The sequence below is a fragment of the Nomascus leucogenys genome, chromosome X (assembly GCF_006542625.1).
Source record: "Nomascus leucogenys isolate Asia chromosome X, Asia_NLE_v1, whole genome shotgun sequence".
NCBI classification, from domain to species: domain Eukaryota; kingdom Metazoa; phylum Chordata; class Mammalia; order Primates; family Hylobatidae; genus Nomascus; species Nomascus leucogenys.
In genome coordinates, this window is record NC_044406.1 from 109,463,418 (window position 1) to 109,490,760 (window position 27,343).

The 27,343-nt window shown below is 39.0% G+C and overlaps 1 protein-coding gene across 6 annotated transcripts in view; it reads left to right on the forward strand.

Moving 5' to 3' along the window:
* Positions 1 to 27,343, forward strand: part of GRIA3 (glutamate ionotropic receptor AMPA type subunit 3) — a 310,569-nt gene that overhangs the window by 205,169 nt on the left and 78,057 nt on the right. For all 6 annotated transcript variants that reach the window (XM_030806409.1, XM_030806407.1, XM_030806406.1 and 3 more), the window contains 5 exons: positions 8,101 to 8,262; positions 12,279 to 12,446; positions 16,627 to 16,731; positions 17,045 to 17,152; positions 18,336 to 18,542. In XM_030806409.1, the coding sequence (XP_030662269.1) occupies positions 8,101 to 8,262; positions 12,279 to 12,446; positions 16,627 to 16,731; positions 17,045 to 17,152; positions 18,336 to 18,542 (750 nt within the window). The remainder of the gene's footprint in view (positions 1 to 8,100; positions 8,263 to 12,278; positions 12,447 to 16,626; positions 16,732 to 17,044; positions 17,153 to 18,335; positions 18,543 to 27,343) is intronic.

The following is a 27,343-nucleotide window of genomic DNA, read 5'->3' on the forward strand; positions in this document are numbered from 1 at the left end:
TATGAATACTGTGTCATTTTGATTACTATAGCCTGGTGACACATCTTGAAGTCAGGTAGTATGATGCCTCCAGCTTTGTTCTTTTTGCTCAGGGTTGCTTTGGTTACTTGGACTCTTTCTTCATTCCATGTGAATTTTAGGATTTTTTTTCTATTTCTGTGAAATATGGCATTGGTATTTTGACAGGAATTGCATGAAATCTGTAGATTGTTTTGAGTAGTATGGTCATTTTAACAATATTAATTCTTTCAATCCATGAGTGTGGGGTGTCTTTCCATTTGTGTCCTCTTCGATACCTTTCATCAGAGATTTCCTTGTAAAGGTCTTTCACCTCCTTGGTTAAGTTTATTCCTAGATATTTCAGTAGCTACTGTAAATGGGATTGCCTTCTTGATTTCTCTCTCAGCTAGATCAATATTGGTGCGTAAAAACACTACTGATTTCTGTATGTTGATTTTATATCCTGCAATTTTACTGAATTTAATGATCAGATCTAAGAATTGCTTGGTGGAGTCTTTAGGTTTGTCTTGATATAAGCTCATGACATATGCAAAGAAGGACAATTTGACTTCCCCCTTTCCAATTTGGACCTTTCTTTTTCCTACCTGGTTGCTCTGGGTACGACTTCCAGTAATACATTGAATAGGAGTGATGAAAGTGTGCATCCTTGTCTTGTTCCATTTCTCAGAGGAAAGGTTTTCAGCATTTTCCCATTCAGTCTGATTTCAGCTGTGGTTTTGTCATACATAGCCTTCATTATGTCGAGGTACAATCCTTCTATGCCTAGTTTGTTGAGAGTTTTTATTATGAAGGGATGTTGACTTTTACCCGATGATTTTTCTGCATCTGTTGAGATGATCATACAGATTTGGTGTTCATTGCGTTGATGCAATATATTATTTGCATATGTTGAACCATTCTTGCATCACTGGGATAAATCCCACTTGATCATGGTGTATCTTTTGGACAGATTGTAGGATTCAGATTGCTAGTATTTTGTTGAGGACTTTTGCATCTATGTTCATCATGGATATTTGCCTGTAGTTTTTTTTTTGTTGTTGCATCCTTGTCTGGTTTTGGTGTCAGAGTAATGCTGGCATCATAGAATGAGTTAGGGAGAATTCCCTCCCCTTAATATTTTTGGAATAGTTTGAGGAGAATTGGTATTAGTTCTTCTTTGTGAGTTTGGTAGAATTCAGCAGTGAAGCATTCAGTCCTGGACTTTTATTTGTTGAGATACTTTTTATTACTGATTCAATCTCATTACTCATTATTGGTCTGTTTAGGTTTTCAATTTCTTCCTGATTAAATTTTGATAGGTTGCATGCCTTCAGGAATTTATCCATTTTCTCAAGGTTTTCCAGTTTGTTATCATCCAGTTGTTCAAAACAGTCTCTGATGATCTTTCATTTTTTTCTTTTTTGAGACAGGGCCTCACTCTGTCACCCAGGCTGGAGTGCAGTGGTTCAATCTTGGCTCACTGCAACCTGTTTCCTGGGTTCAAGCAATTCTCCTGCCTCAGCCTCCCGAGTAGATGGGATTACAGGTGTGTGCCACCATACCCAGCTAATTTTTGTATTTTCAGTAGAGACAAGAGTTTCACCATGTTGCCCTGGCTGGTCTTGAACTCCTGACCTCAAATGGTCCACCCGCCTTGGCCTCCCAAAGTGTGGGATTACAGGAATGAGCCACCATGCCAGGCTGATTTTTCATATATCTATGGTATCAATTGTAATGTCTCCTTTCTTATTTCTGATTTTATTTATTTAGATTTTCTCTCTTTTTTGGTTCATCTAGCTAGTGGTTTATTGATTTTGTTTATCTTTTGAAAAAATTTATTTTGTTGTTCTTTTGTGTTTTTCTTTAGTCTGTTTCATTTAGTTCTGCTCTGATCTTCATTATTGCTTTCCTTCTAATTTGGGCTTTGGTTTGTTCTTGCTTTTCCAGTTCGTTGAGGTGCATCATTGGATTGTTTATTTGACATCCTTCTACTTTTTTGATGTTGGCAGTTATTTCTATAAACTTCCCTCTTAACATTGCTTTTTCTGTATCCCATAGATTTTGGTATGCTGTGTTTCAATTTCATTTGTGTCAAGAATTTTTTAAATTTCCTCCTTAATTTCTTCTTTGACCCAATGGTCATTTGGGAGCATGTTGTTTAATTTCCAGGTATTTGTTTAGTTTCCAAAGTTCCTCTTGTTATTGATTTCTAGTTAAACTCCTTTGTGGCCTGAGAAGATATTTGATATGATTTTGATTTTCTAAATTTTTTTGAGACTTGTTTTGTATCCTAATGTATAATCTATCCTGGAGAATGTTCCCTGTGCTGATGAGAAGAATGTGTATTCTATAGCTGTTGTATGAAATGTTCTATAAATCTCTGTTATGTATATTTGATCTCAAGTGAAGATTAAATTCAGTGTTTCTTTGTTAATCTTCCCTCTAGATGATCTGTCTAATACTGAGAGTAGGGTGTTGAAGCTCTCACCTATTTTTGTACTGGAGTCTAGCTCTCTGTTTACTTGTAATAATATTTGTCTTGGTGCTTTGGTGTCAGAGGCATATATGTTTAGAATTGTTATATAGTATTATTAGATTAATCCCTTTATCATTATGTAATGACCTTCTTTATCTCTTTTCACTGTTTTTGACTTAAGTCTGTTTTTTTCTGACATAAGTATAGCTACTCCTGCTTGCTTTAAATTTCTGTTTGCACAGAATGTCTTTTTCCATCCCTTTACTTTGACCCTATATGTACATTTACACGTGAGGTGAGTTTCTTGTAGGCAGCATATAGCTGGGTCATTTTTTAAATCCATTCAGCCAGTCTATATCTTTCTTTTTTTTTTTTTTTTTTTTGAAACAGAGTCTCACTCTGTTGCCCAGACTGGAGTGCAGTGGCACGAACTCGGCTCACTGCAAGCTCCACCTCCCAGGTTCGCAATTCTCCTGGCTCAGCCTCCCAAGTAGCTGGGACTCCAGGCACCCGCCACCATGTCTGGCAAATTTTTTTGTATTTTTAGTAGAGACGGGGTTTCACCATGTTAGCCAGGATGGTCTCGATCTCCTGACCTCGTGATCCTCCTGCCGCAGCCTCCGAAAGTGCTAAGATTACAGGCGTGAGCCATCGCGCCCGGCCCAGTCTATATCTTTTAAGTAGAAAGTTTAATCTATTTATATCCAAAGTTATTATTAATATTTGAAGGCTCATTTCTGTCATTTTATTAATTGATTTCTGGTTATTTTGCATATACTTTGCTTCTTTCTTCCTCTCTTACTGTTTATCATTGTGGTTTGATGGTTTTCTATAGTGGAAACATTTGAGTCCCTTCTCTTCCTCATTTGTGTGTTGGCTCTACCAGTGGGTTTTATACTTTCATGTATTTTCATTATGGTATATACTCTCCTTTTTCTTCCAGGTGTAAGACTCCCTTAGGCAGTTTTTATATGGCTAGTCTAGTAGTTATGAATTATTTCAGCTTTTGCTTGTCTGGGAAAGACTTATTTCTCCTTCATTTATGAAGGGCAACTTTCTTCAGTATAGTATCCTTGGTTGCCAGGTGTTTTATTTGTTTTGTTTTGTTTTTCAGAACTTTGAATTTAGCAGCCCATTCTCTCCTGGCCTATAACATTTCTGCTGAGAAATTCACTGTCAGTCTAATGGGAACTCCCATCAGACTAAGTGACTAGATGCTTTTCTCTTGCTATTTTTAGAATTATCTTTGACTTTTGACAGTTTGACTACAATGTGCCATGGAGAAGACCTTTATAAAGGTTTAGGGATCTCTGAGCTTCCTGTATTTGTATGTCTAAATCTTTTGCTACACCTGGAAAGTTTTCAGCTATTATTTTGTTACATAGGTTTTTTTATCACTTTCATTTTCTCTTCACCTTCTGGGACACTAAAAATTCACATTATTGGATCACTTTACAGTGTCCTATATGTCATAGGCTTTGTTTATTCTTTTTTAGTATTTTTTCATTTTTGTCTGACTGGGTTATTTCAATGACTTGTCTTCAACTTCTAAAATTATTTCTTCTGCTTGATCTAGTCTAGTGTTGAATCTTTCAAATGTATTTTATATTTCATTCAATGAATTATTCAGCTTTAGAATTTCTGTATGTTTTTCTTTTTATTTTAGCTATCTCTTTGGTAAATTTCTCACTCATATCCTGCATTGTTTTTCTGATTTATTTGTATTGTTGTTCTGATTTCTGTGTTCTCTTGTATCTCACTAAACTTCTTTAGTATCATTATTGTGAATTTTTCTGGGATTTCATAAATTTCTTTTTGATTGGGATCTATTGCTGGAGAAGTATTGTGTTCCTTCAGAGGCATTGTATTTTTTTTACTTTTTCATATTTTTTGTGTCCTTGCATTGATATCTGCACATTTGGTGTAACAGTTACTTCTTCTAATATTTTAAATTTGCTTTTGTAGGGGAGGACTTTTTCCTGAAGATTTATCTATGGTGTTGGTTGGGTAGGACACTTTGGCTTTGATTCTCAGTATGTGCAATAATATAGTCCCCATGATGATTTATCTGGCTGTAAACAGCATCAGTAGTATTTGTGATTTCCTTGGTGGTGTAGGGTGCAGTTGTTGGTGGAGGCTGTGGTAAAGTTTTGCTGGGGATGGGGACATCAGATGGGCCAGTTCTTGGGCACCAGTGGTAGTAGCAACAGGTCAAACATACCTGTCCATGGGCCTCAGGGAAGTGTACATGGGCACCAGTGTTAGCGGGTCTAGTCAGGCTGATTCTTGGGCCTCCAGGCAGCTTGCTCAGATGCCAGCAGTGGCAGTGGTGGGCCGGATGGGTGGATGGGTCCTTGGAGCCCTAGGAATTGGGCATGGCATGGGCAATGGTTGTAGCAGAGGCAACACAATCCTCTGACTCCCAAGTTGTTTGTCCTGGTGATGATGGTGGCTGCAATAGGCTAGGCCAGCCATTCTTGAGGCCTGTAGGTAGCACATGCAGGTGAGTCCCAGCCATGGTGGTAGCGACAAGCTAAGTCAGCCTGTCCTCAGGTTCCCAGGAGGAGTGCTAAGTTCCAGTGGTGGTGAATGGGGCAGGGCAATCTCCAGGCCCCTGGACAGTTTACTCAGGCACTGGGAATTGAGGGGAGTAGAGCCAGGCCATCTGGTGGTGCATGTGGGTGCTGGCTGTGGTAGGCAGGGGTGAGGTGATCCCTAGATCCCCAGTAGAATGCTCAGGTTGGGGCTGAAGTGGCTGTGCTGCAGCCCTACTGCTGGAGAAGGCATGGTGGCTTTCAGTGGCAGCAGCCATAAACAGGTAGCTTGGGAGCATGTGCTTTGGCCCTGATATAAGCAGGGAAGCCTTTCCTCAGGGCTCTTTTAAATATGTAGCAGCACTGCTACTGGGAGTGACAGGGTCACTGCCAATGACTCGCATTTCGCCCTGGCAGCAGCAGCCAACAACAAGGCCAGCCCTGCATTCAAGGTATTCAACCCCATTGATAGGGTTCCAAGGATGTAGAAATGCAAGGGCTGTTGGGCCCCTGGTCAGGATGTAGTCTGGTGGGGGCTGGGCTCTCAAAATGGCACCCTGCTGTGGCTGCTTAGGACTCTGGGGTAGGTAAGACCCACTCAAGCTCCCTCTCTAGGGAAATGCCATTATACAATCTCTAGGCAACTCCTTCAAAGCCCATGTGGGTTGAGGGCTCTCCCAGGGCTAGGATTGCAGGAGTCCACATTGGGAATATGGACTGCTAGGGTTCTCTCACTTATCCTTTATCCACGCTGAGGCACCTCTCCAGGCTTCCAGATGATCCCAGCCAAGCAGGCTGCCTTACTCCTTTCTCATTCCTTGAGTCAGATGTTTCCTGTCACTTCTCTATTGAATTCCAGCATTCTCTCTTAGGAAATATATTCAAAGTGTGATTATCTACTCACTATTTTATTTCTTCTTTGTACAGGAGGTGAGTTCTGGATGCCTCTATTCAGCCATCTTGAAGCCCCTTTCATTGGAGTTTTATCCTCAGCATTTTATTTGAATATAAGTTTAAGGAGTGAGAATGCAGAGTTGGGTAACAGTTAGGCTTAAACCTCAATGGTAGCCTCTGCTAGACTTTCAACACAAGTGAGGCTCTCTGCTGAATTTATTACAGGGGGAATAAAATGGGAAAAAACACTGAGTCTTATTTTCTCTCATGAATAAAGCCTTTGGGAGAAAACTCATCATGATGAATTAATGTTAATTTTTAAAATGCTTTGTGGTTATCAGAATGAAGGAGTGGTTCTCAGTGATGTAAACTATTTGACTCTTTGTCCAGTCTCATTGACTCATACCCCACTTATGAAAAGAAGAGGAAGGGGCTGTAAGTAATAACTGAAAAAGCTGTTTCACTAAAATGTTTTCTAAGACTGTCTTGTTATCCATGGTAAAGAAATGTAAACTTAAGAGAAGCATGGATGGAGGTGCTGACTCTACAGATATTGTTTATGTTTAGTTTGTGAATAAATTCACCAAGCTATACACGTAAAGATATGTGCACTTCTCTATACAATTATTACACTTCAATACAACCTTTTTTAGACTGTTAAGAGAGGAAACATTAAAGAATTGATAGGGATTTTGGGTAATAAAGGTGTATGCATTTATCAAAACTCATCAAGTACATTTCATTGATGTAAATTTTACCTCAAAAAATGAAGAAAGAAAAAGAACTGTAAACAAACATTGAATTTTAGTTAATGACCTGCATGCTGAAATCTTTAAGGGTGAAGTATACTAATGTCTCCAACTTGCTTTGAAATGAATCCCAAAATGAAATGGTTTGATAGATGAGTAGAAAAATAATTGTAGAATCTGAGTGTGACTATGTGGGTATTCACTGTATAAATCTTTCTATTTTTCTGTATGTTTGATCATTTTTATATTAAAATGTTGGAGGGTTCTAAAGAAGGGAGGAAGAATTCTACCCATCTGTTTATGAATAGAAATGATGGCTTCAGCTCATTGAAGACCCTAACATATTAATAGTAATTAGCAGGATATAGTTATCCAGCAAAAGTAGCAGCAATTCCTGGGCTGCAACTTGTCCCAGAAGATAACAATGCCCAATGGAGCTGGCAGAGCTCACATGGAGATACTCCTTTCACAAGGCTTAGGTGGCAGAGGCACCAGATGGTAGCCACAGCAAATTAGAAGAAAGTGGTGGAAACTATGTGGTAGTTGTTAAGATTCATTTATTGTCTGGGTGCAGTGGCTCATGCCTGTAATCCCAGCACTTTGGGAGGCCAAGGCAGGCAGATCACTTGAGGTCAGGAGTTCGAGACCAGCCTGGCCAACATGGTGAAACCCCGTCTCTACCAAAAATACAAAACTTGGGCGGGCATGGTGGCATGCGCCTGTAATCCCAGCTGCTTGGGAGGCTGAGGCACGAGAATAGCTTGAACCCGGGGGGTGGTGCAGAGGTTGCAGTGAGCTGAGATCACACCACTGCACTCCAGCCTGGGTGACACAGCGAGACTCTGCACTCCAGCCTGGGTAACAGAGCGAGATTCTATCTCAAAAAAAAGATTCATTTATGGATACATGTGAGACATACCCTGGGATTTGTACCATCATATACAACCAAGCTGTCAGTTTCACTCATTGGCATTTCTGTAAATCACAAATTTCTAAAGTACTCATCACTAGAATCTGAAGCAGTCCACTGTGTTTATTATCTTAGGCTGAAGAAAAGTTTGCTATAACACCCATTAGGGTCAAACTTTTTCAACATTTTCCAATTACATAAAGCATTATATTTGTATGCAATGAAGAAAGACTAAAAATACAGGTAAATGAAACACATCAAAATATTTGCTTAAAGTTGGCACCTATGTTTGTCCACGCGGCAGCCACATTACATAAAGACACAGGAACTAAAATGGAAGAATGCATATTTTCTCCATTATGCCTGCAGTTTCAGGGACATAGTGCCCTAACTATTAATTTCATATTCAAGGCTGCCTTGATTGCTAATAAATGATCCTAGGGAAGGAGCTTTCACATTATCCGTAGCACTCTAACAGATATGGTGAGTAAGAATATACAACCTCCCACAATCATGATCCTTTCAATGTCTTTCCAGGGTTTTACTGATATTTTACTGGAAAGAGTCATGCATGGGGGAGCCAATATTACAGGTTTCCAGATTGTCAACAATGAAAACCCTATGGTTCAGCAGTTCATACAGCGCTGGGTGAGGCTGGATGAAAGGGAATTCCCTGAAGCCAAGAATGCACCACTAAAGGTAATGTTCCATGGCATGTAAAAAACCTAAGGCCAGCTTTTCAAAGTATCTCAGTATGGTCTTTATATACTAACAGTCATCTTATGATCAAGTGATTTTCCTCAGAAGTGATTCAAAGATGCCACAAAACAACTGCAGGTGATGCTATTGCATTTGAAAACTAAACCCCTGAATAAAGAAGCTGTTGAGAATGAGATCTTTTAAAATCCAGTGCTTGGAAATAAGTTAACTTAATTTTTAATGAATTTTATTTGTAATATGCTCATAACAATTTACAGTATTACAAGAACCTGAGCCAGGCAAAGGGTGGGGGCAGTGGGAATAGGTAAGGAAGATTGATAGTCTGAAACAGAAAATTAGATTTTACATTATTTATGTGATTGCTTTGTTTTAATAAGTTCCATGAATCTCAGTACACTCAAGTGAATTAGGGTCTAATAAAGAGTGTACATTGCCTATATGTATATTGAATGGAAATGTTTTCCTGCCTGCTAAAGTATCTTAGAAAATAATTAAATTACCTAGGTTGCTCATTTTCACAAAATCAAGATAAGAATATTAAAAGCAGAAAGTCATGGTTAAAAATGCACATTTTTCATGTGTTCCCTTATGGCTAGAAATTCTATTATTTAAAAACCAGGAATTAAACAGATAAATTAGGGGAAAGTTCTTCATGCTACACAAAGGACCCTTCAAATATATTTTTTAAGTAAATCATTCCCTCGGTGCATTGATTCAAATATGAAACTGACTTTAAATTCTTCCTGATATAGTGAAAGTATGTACCATAGCTGTGGTACGAAATGGGGGATCAAAATAGAGTCACGACCCTTTCCTAAAAAAGGAAAAGGGGAAAAGATCTTCCTCATTGTTTCAAGATACTCATCCTCACATCCTTCCTCCCTGGCAAGAATAGAATAGGGGATAACAGGCCAGGCATGGTAGCATGCGCCTGTAATCCCAGACACTTGGGTGGTGGAGGCAGGAGAATGGCTTGAACCCATGCAGCAGAGGTTGCAGTGAGCCGAGATCATGCCACTGCACTCCAGCCTGGGCGACAGAAAAAGACTCCATCTCAAAATAATAGTAATAATAATAATCATCATCATCATCATCATCATCATCATCATCATCATAGGGGAGAACAGTAGGCAACACAGACCAGAAAAAAGATATAGAGATACATTCTGTACCATCTATGCAGCTCCATCTTAAATGGGTTACGTCAGAACATAATACAAGTGAAACTACTTTATGCAATTGGTGTGTTCTAGAAAAGTTATGGGTTAAACATACTTTTTTCGTTCAGTTAAGCCACTTACTAGTTAAGTGGTACCCTGTGGTTGTAGTGATTATGCCTGCCAGATTTTTCCAAGATAGTCTTGTTTTAAAACATTCTGTTTTAGGGTCCGATCAAGTGTCCTAATTTGCTTCAGTAAATATGGTCACAGTCCCTATGATGAATCCTTTGTAATCAAAAAAATTTTTAATGTACTAAACTGATATTTACTGGAAAATAATCCCAAGTGAATTAGGCTCCAATACAGAGTGTATGTTGCCTACACATATATTGAATGGAAATGTTTTCCTGCTTGCTAAAGTATTGTTGAAAATAATTAGATTACCTAAGTTGCCCATTTTCATAGAAATCAGGATAAAAATATCAAAAGCATAAAGTCATGGTTAAAATGCATATTGCATTACATTTAGGTGAGCTTACTCAAATTTAGATTTTTCATAAAACTGCCTACCCACACTGCTTTATGATCTTTAGATTTACCAGGTAATAGGTAGAAGAGAGAAATTCATTGATTTAATATTTTAGTGGGTTAGTAGTCTGGCACCTACAATGTGCCAGACACTGTGTTAGGCATGAGAAAATGAGTAAGGGTAAGAAGTATGAAAAGGGTACTGAAGAGTAGTTTATGCCTGTGCTGAAGTTGTAGAGCCATACAAAAGAGAAGGAAGCCAATCTCAGCTCTGGACTATTCATTGATAACACTTGGTGTGTATAATGTAAAGTTCTAGAACCCACTGAGAAGAAATGTTCACGCTTATAAGTAAAACCCTTTAAATAACTTTAAAAATTGAATATTTAAATAGATGTTACAACTTACAGATTACTTTTGCTTAGTATTCGTCATTATAGAACCTTGCACAATATCGGCACGATTCACAATAGCAAAGACTTGGAACCAACCCAAATGTCCAACAACGATAGACTGGATTAAGAAAATGTGGCACATATACACCATGGAATACTATGCAGCCATAAAAAATGATGAGTTCATGTCCTTTGTAGGGACATGGATGAAACTGGAAAACATCATTCTCAGTAAACTATCACAAGGACAAAAAAACAAACACCGCATGTTCTCACTCATAGGTGGGAATTGAACAATGAGAACACATGGACACAGGAAGGGGAACGTCACACTCCGGGGACTGTTGTGGGGTGGGGGGAGGGGGGAGGGACAGCATTAGGAGATATACCTAATGCTAAATGACGAGTTAATGGGTGCGGCACACCAACATGGCACATGGATACATATGTAACAAACCTGCACATTGTGCACATGTACCCTAAAACTTAAAGTACAATAATAAAAAAAAGAAAAAAAAAAGAACCTTGCACAATATCAGTCAAACCAAAAGCCCACTTTAAAAATTGATGTATAATATTTTTGATTAGGAAATAAAATTGTCTACAGATTAAAAATCCTGATAATTTACTCTATAAACATTTTCTTTTAGGGCTTGGGGGGGTATTCTCACACACTGGTAAGTAGAAACTGAATAAAGCAAAAATTAAATCGCTCCTTTGGCATGGTTTGGAAAGGACTACATTAAGATTGCTGACAATTTATGCAGTCAGCTGAAAAGAAAATCACCACCATGTTGGCTTCATGTATTGCAAAGATGTGCAGACACAAAGATTTTTCTTCATGAAAGAACATATGTCCCCTGTTACAGTCACATTTGATGATTTGCTTCTGAAAGACAAGTAACATGAGAAAAGTCAGAAAAGCTAATTGATAGTTGTAGAGGCAATAATCTATTCACTCCCAGTTGTATTTGGACATACTGTACTAGAGAGAGAGAACTCCCCCGGAACATTTTGCCACATTTTTAAAAAGTCAACAACTTTCTATATTCTACCAGTATTTGTCACCCCTGCAAAACAGGGGCCAGCTTATTTTAACCATAGTTTGTTATGTTAATTCATTTAATGAAAAAGCATCCACCATTTCAAATTGCGGATAATCAAATCCCTTGTATTAAGTGACTGACCTCATCCCTAGTAGAGCATATCAATATATCCAAGGAATAGAAAATGTTCTTGCCTGCAAGAGGTGGCATCATGAAGTATTGCCTATGAATTGTCAACATTATCAGATTTAAAACTCAATAATAATTGAAATTTTCTACAATTGAAAAACAGCTTTGGTTTTTGCTACCCCCAGGAAACAAAAACTCATTTATTGCTGGCCAGAAGTCCTAGCTCGCCAGAAACATGGTCCAGACAGAAATGATTAATGTTCTTCTCCAAATTAATTTCAAGCTGTCTAACTTAGCTATTTCCATTTTCCCCTAAGTAAACACCGGATCTCAATTTTCTATTACAAACAGCAGTAACCCAGTCTTGCTTTAGGATATGGTGTTTCCTCTCCAGTCTATACATGCCATCCTTTAACTTCACACATATTTCTTCCTCTATAAAGGACCCAGCCTTTTGGTAGTCACTCACTCAGTATAAAAAAGAAACAGAATTGAGAGCAAGAGAGAGATTTTCTTGAGACATTTGATTGTAATAATCGTTAACACATGCCCACATGAGGTAAGAAGTATCATTGTAGAATGAATCAAATTCAGGCTTGCCCAGAGAGATCTCTTAAATAATTAGGGAGGTGACTGCATAGAACAATAAGTAGAAATGAACGAAAATTATAAGAAACAAGGCAAATTTTGAGGGTATCATTTATCATGATATCTTGCTTTTCATGCATCCATTTCAGTATACATCTGCATTGACACACGACGCAATACTGGTCATAGCAGAAGCTTTCCGCTACCTGAGGAGGCAGCGAGTGGATGTGTCCCGGAGAGGAAGTGCTGGAGACTGCTTAGCAAATCCTGCTGTGCCCTGGAGTCAAGGAATTGATATTGAGAGAGCTCTGAAAATGGTAAAGACCACAATGGGTTACTGGGGTGGAAGAAACTTATAAAGACATAAAAAAGATGAGACCTTAATCTTGAGAGAAGACATACTAAAAGGAATAGGACCAGATTATGTAGAATCTCAGAGTATGCAAAGAGGATAAGTATAGCCATTTCTATAAATCATCCAAATCTAGAAATCTAAAAGTTGGAGGTCGTTTCTTGAAGCTTGAAAAAAAAAGAGAGAAATTTAGGGCAAATGAATTTTTGGTTATGCACTATACTGTGGCTAGTAAATGAAACTTAGTACTCTCAAAAGTTACAGATTGAATATATAAATAGCTTCAAAAAATTCAAACCTTTCAAACATATGACATTCTTTAGGGAGATTAGGATATTTTATAAGATGTTCCTAACTTCAAGATAGACATTACAAAGGACAGCATCCTCTGGCTCATCAGACAAATGATTAGCCTAGACAGGCTGTGGAACTTAGCCAGTGTGATAGTATTTCTGTTGTCAAAAAGAACACTCATGCTATTCTACAGGATGAAATGCAGGAACATGATACATTTCTAGGCCTACTTAAGAAGCTTTTGCCTAATGCTGCAAAGAAAAAGCCTAAAGAAAAGTAAAAGGAATCAATGGATAGACAGTCAAATAGGTCACTTGTTTTTAGTATTTGCTGGATAGGAGATCATTTAAGGCTTCAAGCAATGTCCTTTGAACAGATTTCATTATTTGTACCAGAAGTAGCATCACCCATTCATTGCAGTTTTCCCAGCAGGAGCTCTGTCCTGAATATTTTGCTTTATGCCACATGTGCCTGCATGTATTAAAATGAGCTTTCAAGAGTACAAGAATCTCTTATTTCTACTTATTTAGTTATCCTGATGTTTGGGACATCCAAATCAACAAAGAGATGGGCAAAGATAAGATAATTCTGTGTGCAACCCAGCAAGGAAGAACTTGTAACGGCCTCATAACATACATCATTTTGTGTAGCTGGCTCTCTTATTGATGCCTTAAATTTGCCAAGTTGGAAGCATTCAATCAAAAGGGGTTAGTAGCCCTTGTGTCTCTCTTCAAGAAAGAGATATGACTCATTCTCCCATCATGCAGATTTTTATGTCATTATGTCAGTTCCTTAACAAATGCCCTAAGTGTAGTTTTATGGAGGTAGCACTGTACAATTTTGAAGAGCAGTTAATTAAATTCAACCTTCATAGCAGTTACAAGATTTGTATTGTCAGGTGAAACATAATGATGAGTGAAATATGAAACTCCCTCAGAGTGAATCAAAAGGAGTTTTCATCAACAAAACCTCAAGGGGCAAGAGCCAGCATCTCTAATTGACTCCCTATTCATGACACAAATAACTACCTTCCCAAATAGAAAACTGGCTATCAGAATGAAGGATAAGATACCAATTGGGCTAAGAAAAAAAATAGATTGATCATACTACTGCACAGAAAAGTTTCTGCATGTCTACCTCACTGATAAAGCTCAAGTTATAAGCCAGGTAACCTTCCTCCCCAGGCCCTAATGACCAGATACTCAACCAAAACAATACATTACCTTTCCATAGGACAATCTCTATTGCTCCAGAGAGGCTGGAAGGCATCTATTTTTTCCAAAAGTAGACAGTGCCTCAGTAAAACTGCTCTACTCAGAGGGACTGTAAGGGAGGCTAGTCCGAAGTACTAAATGTTTTACTACATTAAAAGAAATCCCATTTTATTTGAATTAATTAAAATTGAGACTGCATAATGTAAAGCATCCCTCATTGTGACTAGCACATAGTTGTTTCTCAATAAATTATTCTCTTCCTTCAAAAGAAATCTGGCAAACAAAATCAATGCCTGGCAGAGGCTCCTAAGGGGCCTGTTTTAATGAATAAATAAGCACAACATTCATTCAGTAAATATTTATTGAGCACCCATGACTATGTATCAGGCTCCATATTAGTATGCAAGCATGAAATAAGATGAGGAGTGCTCACATTTAAATTGTTAATATGTAAACAAATGCTTTAAAATATCTTAAAGCCACTTGCAAATTGGGTAATCATTCTCCTCACAATCTGCAAATAATGCAAAGATCAGCCCAGCACAGTCTACTGACATATCTGTCACAGATTCTAAGTCATTGAGACTTGTTCAGTCAACATTTATTAAGGATCTGCTCTATCCCAGGCACAATATTAGTTGCTGAGAACAGAGGTAAAAAAATGTCTCTCATCTCGAGATGCTCCTAATCCAGTAGGAAAGTCAGAAATACATAGATTATAAAAATGTTATGTCTAAGTCTTGCACAGGATGCTATGAATTAAAGAAGGGATCCCAGATGGGATGCTGGGAAACTGTCACTAACATTCAATACTGGACCACATCCTTAAAAATAGATTTCTCTGAGTGGTAGTCCAATTCTACTCTGGTCACCAAACGTTCAAATCATGGGTCTGGAATCTGTTGGACTATGCCTTGACTATTCTCCAGTTCATATATCATATTCAAATAGGTTGGGTCTTTAGAAATAGACAACTCTTAATGAGACTTAAAGTCCTAGCTATTTTCACTAATGAAGGCTTTCCTTAATAAGTTCCTATTGCCCTTGTCTCTGCCCTGTCTAACTCTTCTATCAGAATTCAATGCTCAAAATAGAGTATAAAGAGCCCTTCGTGCTCACATTATGTATCAGTCTCATCCCACTGGATAAGTAATTTCTATCTCAACAAAGGTCTTTTCTCTAACTAGAAGTGTGATGCCACCTTCTCTGCAAGCCTAAGCTAACAATAGGGCTTAGGTTTGTTGGATCAGTTGGACAATCATCTTGTTTTCAGTTCATCAGATTGGAGCATTTTCCTTTCAACAGGAATTCCACAGTCTCCTACTGGTGGTGAACAAGCCCCTTTCTCTTTAAAAAATGTTCCCTAATATTTGACAACATTTTTCTTTCTGCAACACAAACCCACTGCCACCTCTGACTTGTTTGACAGCTTGTCATTTTCCATGAGTGATGAAAAACAATTCCATTCTTTCATACTAGGAAAATTAGATATATTCTTTCTCTTTGAAGCAAAGTCTTTGACCTTTACTTGCCAGATGAGTAATGCAAGTGGTTAACAACAATTACTTATATTTGTAGAGGGTATTTCATCCAGTGTCCCTGCACTGTAAAATAGGTAAAGAATCTATCTACCTAGAAGAGATGGCCTCTTGCTAATTCATAATACTGAGCCCAGGCCCAGGAAAAATTGTTCCATACATGAAATCGGCATTTGGCATCCCAAACAAGTGTTCTGGCTTCCAGTACTTCTACATTTCTTGTCTAGTGCTCCATACTCCTGACCCCTTAGGCTTAATAAATTTCATCAGTCTTTGGATTATCCCTCCATGGCTTAGCTCTCTTGTCTGTTACCCGTCTGTAGCTGAGTGTAGGTTAAATAAGAAGGAAAGCTCATCCCTGTCACCATAGTAGCTGGTAAATGTGTAACCCTCTCAAGAAACAGAACTAAATCCATTTTGGTTAATAATAACTAATATAGCTAGCATGTATTTTGATGCTTAATAGATGCCACATACTGTTCTAAACGTTACATATATATGTGTGTGTGTATATGTATATATCTTCTCTAATCTTCCCAATAACTCTGAAAGATAGATACTACTAGGATTTTCAATCTTACAGATTAAGACACTGGGGTAAAAAAGCATTAAGAACATGCCGAAGGTCATTCAGTTAATAATTGAAGCTACAATATGAGTCCAGGTGTAACAGTGCCCATGCTACTGAAACCAGATTATGTTCAGATATGGGAAATATTAAGATAAGACACAGCCATGGCCCCCAAGGAACTCAGTTTAGAATACATTACCCTAGTTAAGGGGGTAGCCTGCAGAGTATTTTTAGGAAGGGGCTAGTGGAAATTTCAGGTCCTTGAAAAAGTGGCGGTAGAGCCCTCATTATATTATATAAGTAACAGCATCTTACACCTACTCAATGCTTCAAAACTAAAAGGCATGCCAAGAAAATACTGTGGAGGAAATGAAGATCTTGTATAGACTTGATCTGGTGGATAGAGCTCAATGACTTGCAATAATAATTCTTCAAGATTCCAAGATCTGTCAGTAGACCTCATCCCAGAGACTTAGAAGGCAATAATGCCGTGCTATTTTTAAATTTTAAATTTTCTCTTTCTACCAGGTGCAAGTACAAGGAATGACTGGAAATATCCAATTTGACACTTACGGACGTAGGACAAATTATACCATCGATGTGTATGAAATGAAAGTCAGTGGCTCTCGAAAAGTAAGTAACCAAAACAGACATTTAAAGAAAAGGGCTCTTGAAAGAGGACAGCATTTGGATGTCAGAAAATAAGTATTATTATTTTACAAAATATCAGTAAGGATGGGTGGGAGATGGGAACCTCCAGGATGAAGGAATAGCACACCTATGTGTCAGTGTTGGGGGTCCTGATGGGAATTACAAGACACGGGGAGACAGGATGTCAATCCTTACAGAGCTCAAGAAAGTTTTGTTCCACAACAGCACTTGAATTTCATGCAGTACTTTTTTGAGGGAAAAATAGGCATCCAGGTCAAATGTCTTCTCTTTCTAGGCTGGCTACTGGAATGAGTATGAAAGGTTTGTGCCTTTCTCAGATCAGCAAATCAGCAATGACAGTGCATCCTCAGAGAATCGGACCATAGTAGTGACTACCATTCTGGTAAGTGTGAACAGAAGGGAGGTGGGCTTTCTGTCCAGCAAGACATCTGTTTTCTGAAAAGTATTTTTCCACCAGTAGAAAAGACCTCAAGTTCAAACAGTAAAAACTTCCAACAGGGAAGCTCAGGAAACTCTCAAAGTATCTTGCCATGATGATGAACAGAATGTGATTTAACAAAAAGAAAGAAAGAAAAAGAACAGGAATTTAGAACAGTTTTAGATTATCATTTTCCTCTTTCTCCCCACTTCCATGCCCGCCCCCATAGGACTGATGCTTCATCTGGACTTGAAACCTAATTCTTCATTGTAGGGGAAGCAGCATTGTGTGGAGGAGAGAGTACATTAGGATTCTAAAATTAGGTCTACCACTAACCTGTAAAACTGTGCAAGTCACAACTTCTCTGAGCCTCAAGTTGTTGTTTCTTCATTTATGAAAGGGGTATAATAATAATCACCTACCCATGTCATAAGCCCGTTTCAAGGCACAATTCACTACATGAAGAAGTTTTCTACAAAACTCAAAGCACTTAAAATGTGAGATGGTATTCTCATTTAGTTTTAAAACACTTTTCTAAAAGCTGGTTTGTTTTTACTGAATGAAGTACAAACCTGGGTTAAAAACAAATAGATCTCTAGGTGTGAAAGTATGACTAACTGAATGGAGACTAGGCTGAAGTTTGCCTTTCATCTAAGCATACATACCAAATACTCCCTTTGTCTTAAGTACTATACTAGGCCCTGGAGATATAAAAATGTAAATGCCACGGACCCTGACCTCACAAGGATCACAATGCTTCCCCAGGGCTTCGCCTCAACTACCTGCGATTCCTACATAATAAATCTTGAGAAATCAAAGGCACTTCACCATCATGTAACTAAGTCTGCCAAATTTGATGAAATCAAAGACTTGATAGGTGAAAACTGGGCCATCTTTCAAACTCTCAGAAAGAACTGAAATCCTTCTCTGCTTCCTTAAATTATCAGTTAAGGACTCCCCCTACCAAAAAAAAAAAAAGTGACCCAATGAACACTCAATTAAGGCTCTTCTGTTTACTAAGTAACAATTTAAAGGCCTTTTTCACATGCCAAACCTCAATAGTCACAAAGGGGAAAAATTATTGCATTCATCTTCTCTTAGAAAAATGTATAGGAGTAATCCTTTTATCTTGCTTCTGGTCCCAAAGGAATCACCATATGTAATGTACAAGAAGAATCATGAGCAACTGGAAGGAAATGAACGATATGAAGGCTATTGTGTAGACCTAGCCTATGAAATAGCCAAACATGTAAGGATCAAATACAAATTGTCCATCGTTGGTGATGGGAAATATGGTGCAAGGGATCCGGAGACTAAAATATGGAACGGCATGGTTGGGGAACTTGTCTATGGGGTGAGTTTTTTCCAATTCTCTGTGCTTTCCAATTCATTTACTGTGTGCTTTCCAATTAACAAAGAAGAGAGAGGATTTAATTTTCAAGTGCAGTATTTATCCAATTGTATAGTTTACATATAGTCTACAAGAAAAATATATTCTTCTACAGTTGCGCTCTGTAAAGGTAGGTTGTCAGTAGTATCCTTTGGACAACAGGATTATTTTACTAAAAGGAAAATAGAATTGGGGGATTTTATTTGGCAACATTAAGCACAGCCTGCCCTCTATTTAAAATCTGTTCCTTCTGTGCTCTCTAGCTCAGGCAGCAGAATTACCACCCACATAGTTGCCTAAGCAACTTTGCCTAAGCAACCTCATCATCTTTCCTCATTGTTCCCCTCTTATCTAGTCAGTCACCATGTCCTATGAATTCTACTTTTAAGTCTCTCAAATCTAGACACACTCTTCACCCCCACCATCGTCACCTTAATTAGGGTTCTTAACATCTATCAGTCATTTAACTTGTTACCCTGCATCTGTTCTTACCCTGGCAAATTAGATCTCCACATTACTGTAATTTCCCACTTTAAAAATCAGGATGAAATTCAAATTCCTTCACATGGCAAATAAGGCACTTTATAATCTAGCACCCGCCTACCTCTCTAGCTTCATCCTGTACTCTTTCCCCCTCATACCCAATGTTCCGGCTATAGAAAAGTAAGTGTTGTTCCCTGAAAGTGCTGAGCTCTCAGTTAGTATAAGCCTGGAAGTACTTTTGTTGTCTCTTCAGCAGCTAATACCACCTACTAGTCCTCTGAAACACAGCAGTGACACTTGTTTCAGAAAACCTTCTCTATTCACATCTACTTGCCTGCAGTCTGGGTTAGGTACCCCTGCTTTTTGCTTCCTTCCTTTCCATAATCACATAATACTTCTAAGTCTGTATTGTAATGATCCATTTACAAGTTCCACTGCTCTACTAGACTATGAACTCTAGGACAGAAGATGTAGCTGATTCATTTCAATATCACACAGTCTGAAACATAGACGTTCAATAAATCCTTGCTGAATTAATGAATGAAAAATGAACAGAATGGCTCTGCCAGGGGCTTATCTATAGTCCAAATGCAAAAGAATTAATATGGGCAATTAGGACTTTTAAGAAAAGTACAGTGGTATCTTCAGAGCTCCTTGGTCACTTAGTATTAAATGGTTTTGGCCTCTGATTGTGAATGTCAGATCTTGGGCAGCTTAATGAGGCACATGTAAATAAGCAGAACTGGACAGAAAAACTGCCCATGCAGTAAACCAGTCACTAGAGAACTAATCCAAGTGCAGGAGGTGGTGGCAAAGGTTTAGTTCTAACAAACAAAGATTACCTGTAATAATAACTCTCTGTCTAGACAATATCTACACTAAGTAAGGGGAAGACAGAGGAATCTAGGAGGTGGAGATACTGAGAAGCCCCAGCTGGCAAGAAGCAAACAACCAGGTTATTTATTTATTGCACTGAGGTTCAGGAGAAGGACTCTAGTGCTTGGGATGGAAACCAGCAAGAATAAGGTATAGCTCTCCAATCATATGAGAGTACTGGGGTCACTAAATAAGTTCTTGGAACAGGCCTTTGGGAGGAACCACAAAGTCGGAAGCTCATTTCTAAAAATAAGGGCACAGAAAGGTAACAAAAGCAAAACTGGACCCCAGATATAAAAACTGGAGCACCATCCTCTAGTCAGACGAACAGCAAGGCAACTTGAACCTCAGCCCCTACCTATGGGCCTGGAGCCATCATCTCCTGTCTTGGGTCAAGATTGGTCCTGGGAACTGGGGCAGGGCTAAGTGGCAGATGAGATTCAAGTGAATCCAGCAGTAAGAAAGAGAAGAATTTCCAACGCCAGTGCAGAGAGGGCTGAACAAGGGTCAGAGCACCCAGTCATGATTTCTGAGGACTCTGAGAAGCTCTGAACCATCTTGACACTGCTCTAATCTTTTACTTTCCAAGTTGTTGATAAGGTTTTCTTCTCTTTCCTGTTCCTCACCTCCCCAACACTTAGGCTTCAGGAAGTCTTGTCTTGCTTACAGCTCACCCTTGCTCTTGGCACATTAACTGATACATAGTAAATGCTCACTTTTTGCTTTAATGAATCAATGCCTGGCATACAGTAATTCCTAAGCCAATATTCATTAAATTGAGTTCATGGTGGGATATAATCTTGTAATATCATTACTATTTCTATTACTACTACTACTATTACCACTACTACTACTACTATTATTAGCTACCATTTGTTGCATATTTACTGGCTGCCAGATACCGTACTAAGTGCTTTATACACTTTATGTAATTTAATCCTCACAACACGCCTCTGGGGAAGGTGCCATTATTAAACTCTTTCTACATGTGAGAAAATTGAAGCCTAGAGAGGTGAAGTCACATGCCAAAGACCAAACAGTTTACAGTGACTATCTTTGTTTGTACTGCTATAATAAAACACCATAAACTGGGTCACTTATAAACAACAGGAATTTATTTTTCACAGTTCTGGAGGCTGGGAAGTCCAAGATCAAGGGAGATTCATTGTCTGGTGAGGGCCACTTTCAGGCTCATAGATGGTACCTTCTTCCTGTGTTCTCACATGATGGAAAGGGTAAGGGGTCCCTCTTGGGCCTCTTTTATAAGGGCACTATGAGTTTCATTTATGAGGGCTTCACTCCCATGACCTAATCACCTCCCAAAGCCCCACTTCCTAATACCATCACCTTGGGGGTTAGGATTTCAACATATGACTTGGTTGGGGGGTGGGGGGGGGGCGTGGGGACACAAATATTCAAACTGTAACAGTGACACAATAACTTTAACCCAGATCTTTGACTCTGAAGTACATGCTTTTTAACCATTACACTATCTGCCCAACAGCCAAAGTGTGGTTTCAGGCCCATCCCATTCTGAAAGATAGTTGAAATTTATTAGAAAGGCTTATGGTGCCTTAGTGGATTCTGGAGAGAAGAGTGTTTGGCAACAGCAGCATGGCAAGAAATTTAAGGCATAAGTGTCTTTTTATTTTATTTATTATTTATTTATTTTTGAGACAGAGTCTTGCTCTGTCACCCAGGCTAGAGTGCAGTGGCATGATCTTGGCTCACTGCAACCTCCGCCTCCCAGGTTCAAGCGATTCTCCTGCCTCAAGTTCCTGAGTAGCTGGGACTACAGGCACCTGCCACCATGCCCAGCTAATATTAAAAATATTTTTTAGTAGAGATGGGGTTTCACCATGTGGGCCAGGCTGGTCTCAAACTCCTGACCTCAAGTGATCTACCTGCCTCGGCCTCCTAAAGTACTGGGATTACAGGTGTGAGTCACCGAGCCCAGGCTAAGGTGTAAGTTTCTACTAGCCCAGGTTATCCGATGTGAGCTATACCGTGAACTCTACCACTCCATCACAACTGAATGACCATATTTCTCCTGTCACTCTCTGTAAATAGATCACTGCTTTCCTGGCATTGAGGAAGACATTACACAGTAACATAGAGCAAGGCAGATTTATTGGCATTGTTCAGACAAAGACCAATTTTCTCACTGGATTTGGTTTCTCCTCCAGCATGTTCTCTGTACTGCACTCCTTTAATCTCCACATATCTCTTCCTCATTCCAGTTTGTCTACTTGTGAGTGAGGGAGCTTGAGTATTAGAGTCCCTTATTTGTTCAGCAACTTAGATGCCTTCTCTCCACTTCTGAATAGGAAAAATGTTCCTATAGGAACCTTCCCATCTTTTCCCTTTAGTTCTTTCTACTGAAGACAAAAGCAATAGCCGGGGAGGCTCTTACAGAAATGTCCTTCTCCTTCCCCTGCCTAAAACAACTTTCTGATGCTTTCTGGGCTTATAACAGGAGGTGATTCCAGAGAACTACAGCAAACCAACCCATCGGAGAAGACTGCCAAATTCCATTTTCCTCTAAAACCTGTGGCTATGAAAAATATACATTCTTATCATGCTTGGAGTAAAAGCTCTCTGTTAAAGAGGATGATCTCATGAGCTAAATGTGTCTTCATCTTCATTTAGAAGTTTTAGTCTTTTGGCATTGGGAAGTTTTCAACTTCTCTATCAATGACAGAAATGGAGAAAAATGAAAACACAGGCTTTCATTTCTGGCAGGCCTGGCCTCTTGTGGTTTGCAAGTTGCTTTAAAAAAAGAAGAGCAGAAAACCCCTAATGATTTCTCTAAGTTCTTAATGAGCAAAAAGATGGAGAACAGGCAAATATTTCTTGCAGTGAACATGAAACCTATACAGATAGGCACTGCTTTATCTTAAGGGTATTTCTCTTATGCTTTTAGTATGTAAAACAGAGCAGAGTGGAAAGAATAAAAAAAATCAGAGATGAAGAAAGCTCTGCAAGGGAGATTTCAGCGTCAGTCATAAAGTCTCAAGAAAGAGTCAAAATGAATTAAATTTGCTAAAGAATAAAGAAGCCAATCAGCCTCTTTTCAGATGATTTATAAATAGGTTTTTTTCTAAAGAAATTCAAATCAGGTTGATGTTGGGGCACCTTGTATCTCTAAGAAGGCTATTTTTGAAACAAACCTCAGTAGGACACAATGTGCCCCATTATGTAAGCCCTTCAGAACATTATGGACTTGAAACTGTCCACCTGCTTTTAGCAGTTTTGATTTTGAGCTGGATGTCTGTAACACCACTACATGGTAACAGTCCCAAATCAAATGGCTTACAGACCACAAGTTTTTATGGCTTCCAAATACCATATGTTTTGAGGGCACTTAAAAACAGCATTTTTTGCTAGCAGGGCTCTTAAACATCCTTAATCCTACCTTACCATTCATTTTTACAAATGCATATGGGGACCAGCCAAGATCAGACATCAGAACTGCCCCTCAGGTAATCAGGAATCCAAAGCCTGATAGAGGACACAGGTACAGGAGTGGCAGCAGGATTGGACAAAGTCACAAAATCCCACAACTTGGCAACACAGGTTTTGTGACTCATGGTCTAGTGCTCTGTCCACTGGGTCACACTGGCTCAGTTCACTAAACTTGTCGGATTATGGGAATATTGGTGTTGTATCAATCAGATATAGCATCCCCACCTTGCTCTAAGGGGCTTACAATCTAGTTGGATTATAAACTTTTCCATCTAAGATACTTATTTTGCTTTTTTTATCCAAGATACTCATCCTGCTTATTTATGGCCTCCAGGATAATGTAATCCACATTTCTAGTTATCACTTGAAATATTTGAAAACCCAATATAGACAGCTGGGGGGTTCTGCCCTTAGAAAGGAGATATGATCTAAGAGAAAAAGAGAGTCAGGAGAAAGGCTAAAAGGAAATTGAGGCCCCAATTAACAGAACACCTCCCAGTGGGCAACTGCCATGTTCCTTATGTTCCTAGCAGTTACAACTAAGGATAAAAAAGAGGGGGGTTGCTTTGGGAAAGGCTTGACAAGCTGCTGCTTAAATTGCTTCTTCTGACTTAGAAGATAGCAGAGAGCCTAGGGGTAGTAATGGGGTTGCAGGGATGGTTGATTATAGGTCATATTCCCTGGGTGTCCCCAGACTCCTTCACGCTCCCAGGACACATGGCAACTCTACAGATACTATTTGCACTGACATTTCTCTGCCTAGAAGAAACTATCTCTTAGGTTGTCACTATCCTAAGCTGGATTCATTTTCCATTAAGAAAGGCAGAGAGTCGACTTGTCCTTCCAGCTAAAAGGCAGAGAAGCAAGGGTCCAGTAACAGATGCCAGATATTCTTCAGGGGATTATACTGGACTTTGGCAGAAGGGCTGATGATTTGATAAAAGTCCCCCCTCCTTCAAATGATGCATGTAAACTCCAGAAAGGAGCATTAAGGACACATGAAGTATGCCATTCGAAGCAGAAAGAGTGGGGAAAATATTTCCAGCTAAACGTAGTCTCACAAGGCCTTCATCCAGCTCCAGAGACACTTTTTTATCTTCAAATTGTCTTTAACTCTCTCAGCTCCCCAAGGACAAGGAGCTCTAATCAATAGATCCAGTCAGGGATACCTGTTCTGGATAAAGAAATTAGGATATTCTGTTGTAACACCGCTTGTTGTTGCACAGATTTAAATAAGCCTCATTCTTTTCTCCAGATCTTAACAATTGCAGACAGTAAATATCCCACAGAGTACTGCCAATAAATCAGTTTAAGTCTTGTCCCCCAGCACACAGCAATTATCTTCCTATTGTCTAGCTTGATTCTGCCCCACATATCAACTTTCCAAAGGAAATGTCTGCCGAAGGCAACTAGAACCTTGTGGTTGATACAGGGACAAAGGGTCAGGTCATGTCTGCTTCTTCTCTTGGATAACATATAGTACATTATGATTACACATCAATACACTGTCTACTTCCTCTCTCCTATCCCCTTCCTTGCTTTCGGAAAGTTCTTTAAAATGGTGTCTGACAAACTCCTGCTCATTCATAGTCTCAAGTTGGGTTACAAGTTTTGTATCAGATAATCAGATGAAAATTCTTAAAGATATAACAAGCTTGCAATCTCAAAGAATTTTTAAGGACTATAAATCATGCTGCTATAAAGACACATGCACACATATGTTTGTTGTGGCACTATTCACAATAGCAAAGACTTGGAACCAACCCAAATGTCCAACAACGATAGACTGGATTAAGAAAATGTGGCACATATACACCATGGAATGCTATGCAGCCATAAAAAATGATAAGTTCATATCCTTTGTAGGGACATAGATGAAACTGGAAAACATCATTCTCAGTAAACTATCACAAGGACAAAAAACCAAACACCGCGTGTTCTCACTCATAGGTGGGAATTGAACAATGAGAACTCATGGACACAAGAAGGGGAACATCACACTCCGGAGACTGTTGTGGGTTGGGGGGAGGGGGGAGGGACAGCATTAGGAGATATACCTAATGCTAAATGACGAGTTAATGGGTGCAGCAAACCAACACGGCACATGGATACATATGTAACAAACCTGCACATTGTGCACATGTACCCTAAAATCTAAAGTATAATAATAATAAAAAAAAAAGAATTTTTAAAATTAAGTTTAAAGTCAGTGTCATCTCTGGCTAAAACCTGTCAGATTCTTAAGTGCATCAGCCCTACACATATAAGTTTGTTGGTTTTTAAGTTTTATAACATTTACAACTTTGGCAACCCACCTATGAAAAGGATTATAAATCCCCTCAAGCTAAATCCTCTCGAATAATGCAGTTGCTCCATGTTTGCAACTGGTGAGTGGAAAATTCAAACCTAATTCAGTGTGTTTACTGAGCCCACACAGCCACATTTAGGCTGCTTGATTAAAATCCTTTAAGTAGTCAAGATGCAAGCAAAAGCACTAGCAAACTCTTACTCTGTGCTCTTTCCATTTGCTTGATTTTGTCTGTCAATTGGAGCACCCTCATACCACTACCACACACTTACCCACCTAGGTTTCTGAAAATAACTTGCCTACTGCTATTACCAGTGCAAGCAGAGGCTTGAGGACAACTGGCCACTGGAGTGACTCAGGACACCCCAAGAGAGGCACTTCATTGTTGAGTCAGAATTTCACCTACTCCCTAACCCCATCCATAATTCTTACCACTCTCTCTCCCAGCCTACAGCTGGCTTTCATAAGAGCAGAGACTAGGAAAGGAATTCCATTTGAGGACTTGCTTTTTTCAGTTTTTCATCAGTGTGGGCCTCCTCAATCTTTAAGTTGCCTTGAAAGTGACCTCTCCCTTTACCTTCTTGCTGTGGCAATCCCAGGAGAGCTCAATGGGTATTTTTGGATGCTAGTTAGTTACAGGGTGGAGCATATAACTAACTAGTGTTCAAAATACCTATTGAGCTCTCTTGGAACTGCCATAACATGATTGCCCCACATAAATTATGCCAAGCAGGTCCTACGCTTTGAAATAACCAATTATCACAACAACTTATTTTAACATTTATTTTATGTTCAGGGGTACATGTGCAGGTTTGTAATATAAGTAAATTGCATATTACAGGGGTTTGGTGTACAAAAAGCAACCCCATAAAAAAGTGGGCAAAGGACATGAACAGACACTTTTCAAAAGAAAACTTACATGCGGCCAAAAACTGCCTGTGGGAATAGTGGTGATCGAGGGCAAGGGCTTTGCCAAGGCTGGCTCTGAGCTGACATGAGTTCTGCTGCTTGGTTTCTTACCAAACATACAAGAAAGGAGAAGAGTTGCTAAGTCTCCTACCAATAGAAGGGAAGGGAGCTACAGATTCTGCCTCAAGCTGTCCTTGAGCCTTCTTCCACCTGCCTTCTTCCACCTGCTTTTTGCTATTCTTTTGCCTTTTTCCATCTGTAATAGGTATTTTTTAAGGTTCATCATGGGGAATTCTCCTTTTGGAATCAGGTCTACATCAATGAGGTACAACTGAGCACAGATTTAATGCCATTCTTGATTGAGAGAGCACCCTCCAAAACATAGACAAATTCCACATTTTTTGGAAAATCTCCTTAGAAAGAAACAATCCAGAAAAAAAAAAAAATACGGAAATGCCAGGCTGAGGAAAAAAAAGGCAAGTGCCTAAGGGAAGCAGATGATTCTTCCTGTTGTCTTTTGTGATTTCAGAAGTACTTCAAACTAGGAATGGCCTTCTTTGGGAATCTGTTCTTTTTATGAATGTTCCTGGGAATCAGACAACAAAAAGTCCTGCTTTATCCATCTAGCCACATCTTGTTAGTATTTAGTGGTGCTTACCATGTAGTAGGTGTTTCAATTACCAGATAGGGTTTTTTTAAAGGGGTCAAGATTCTCAAACTCCTT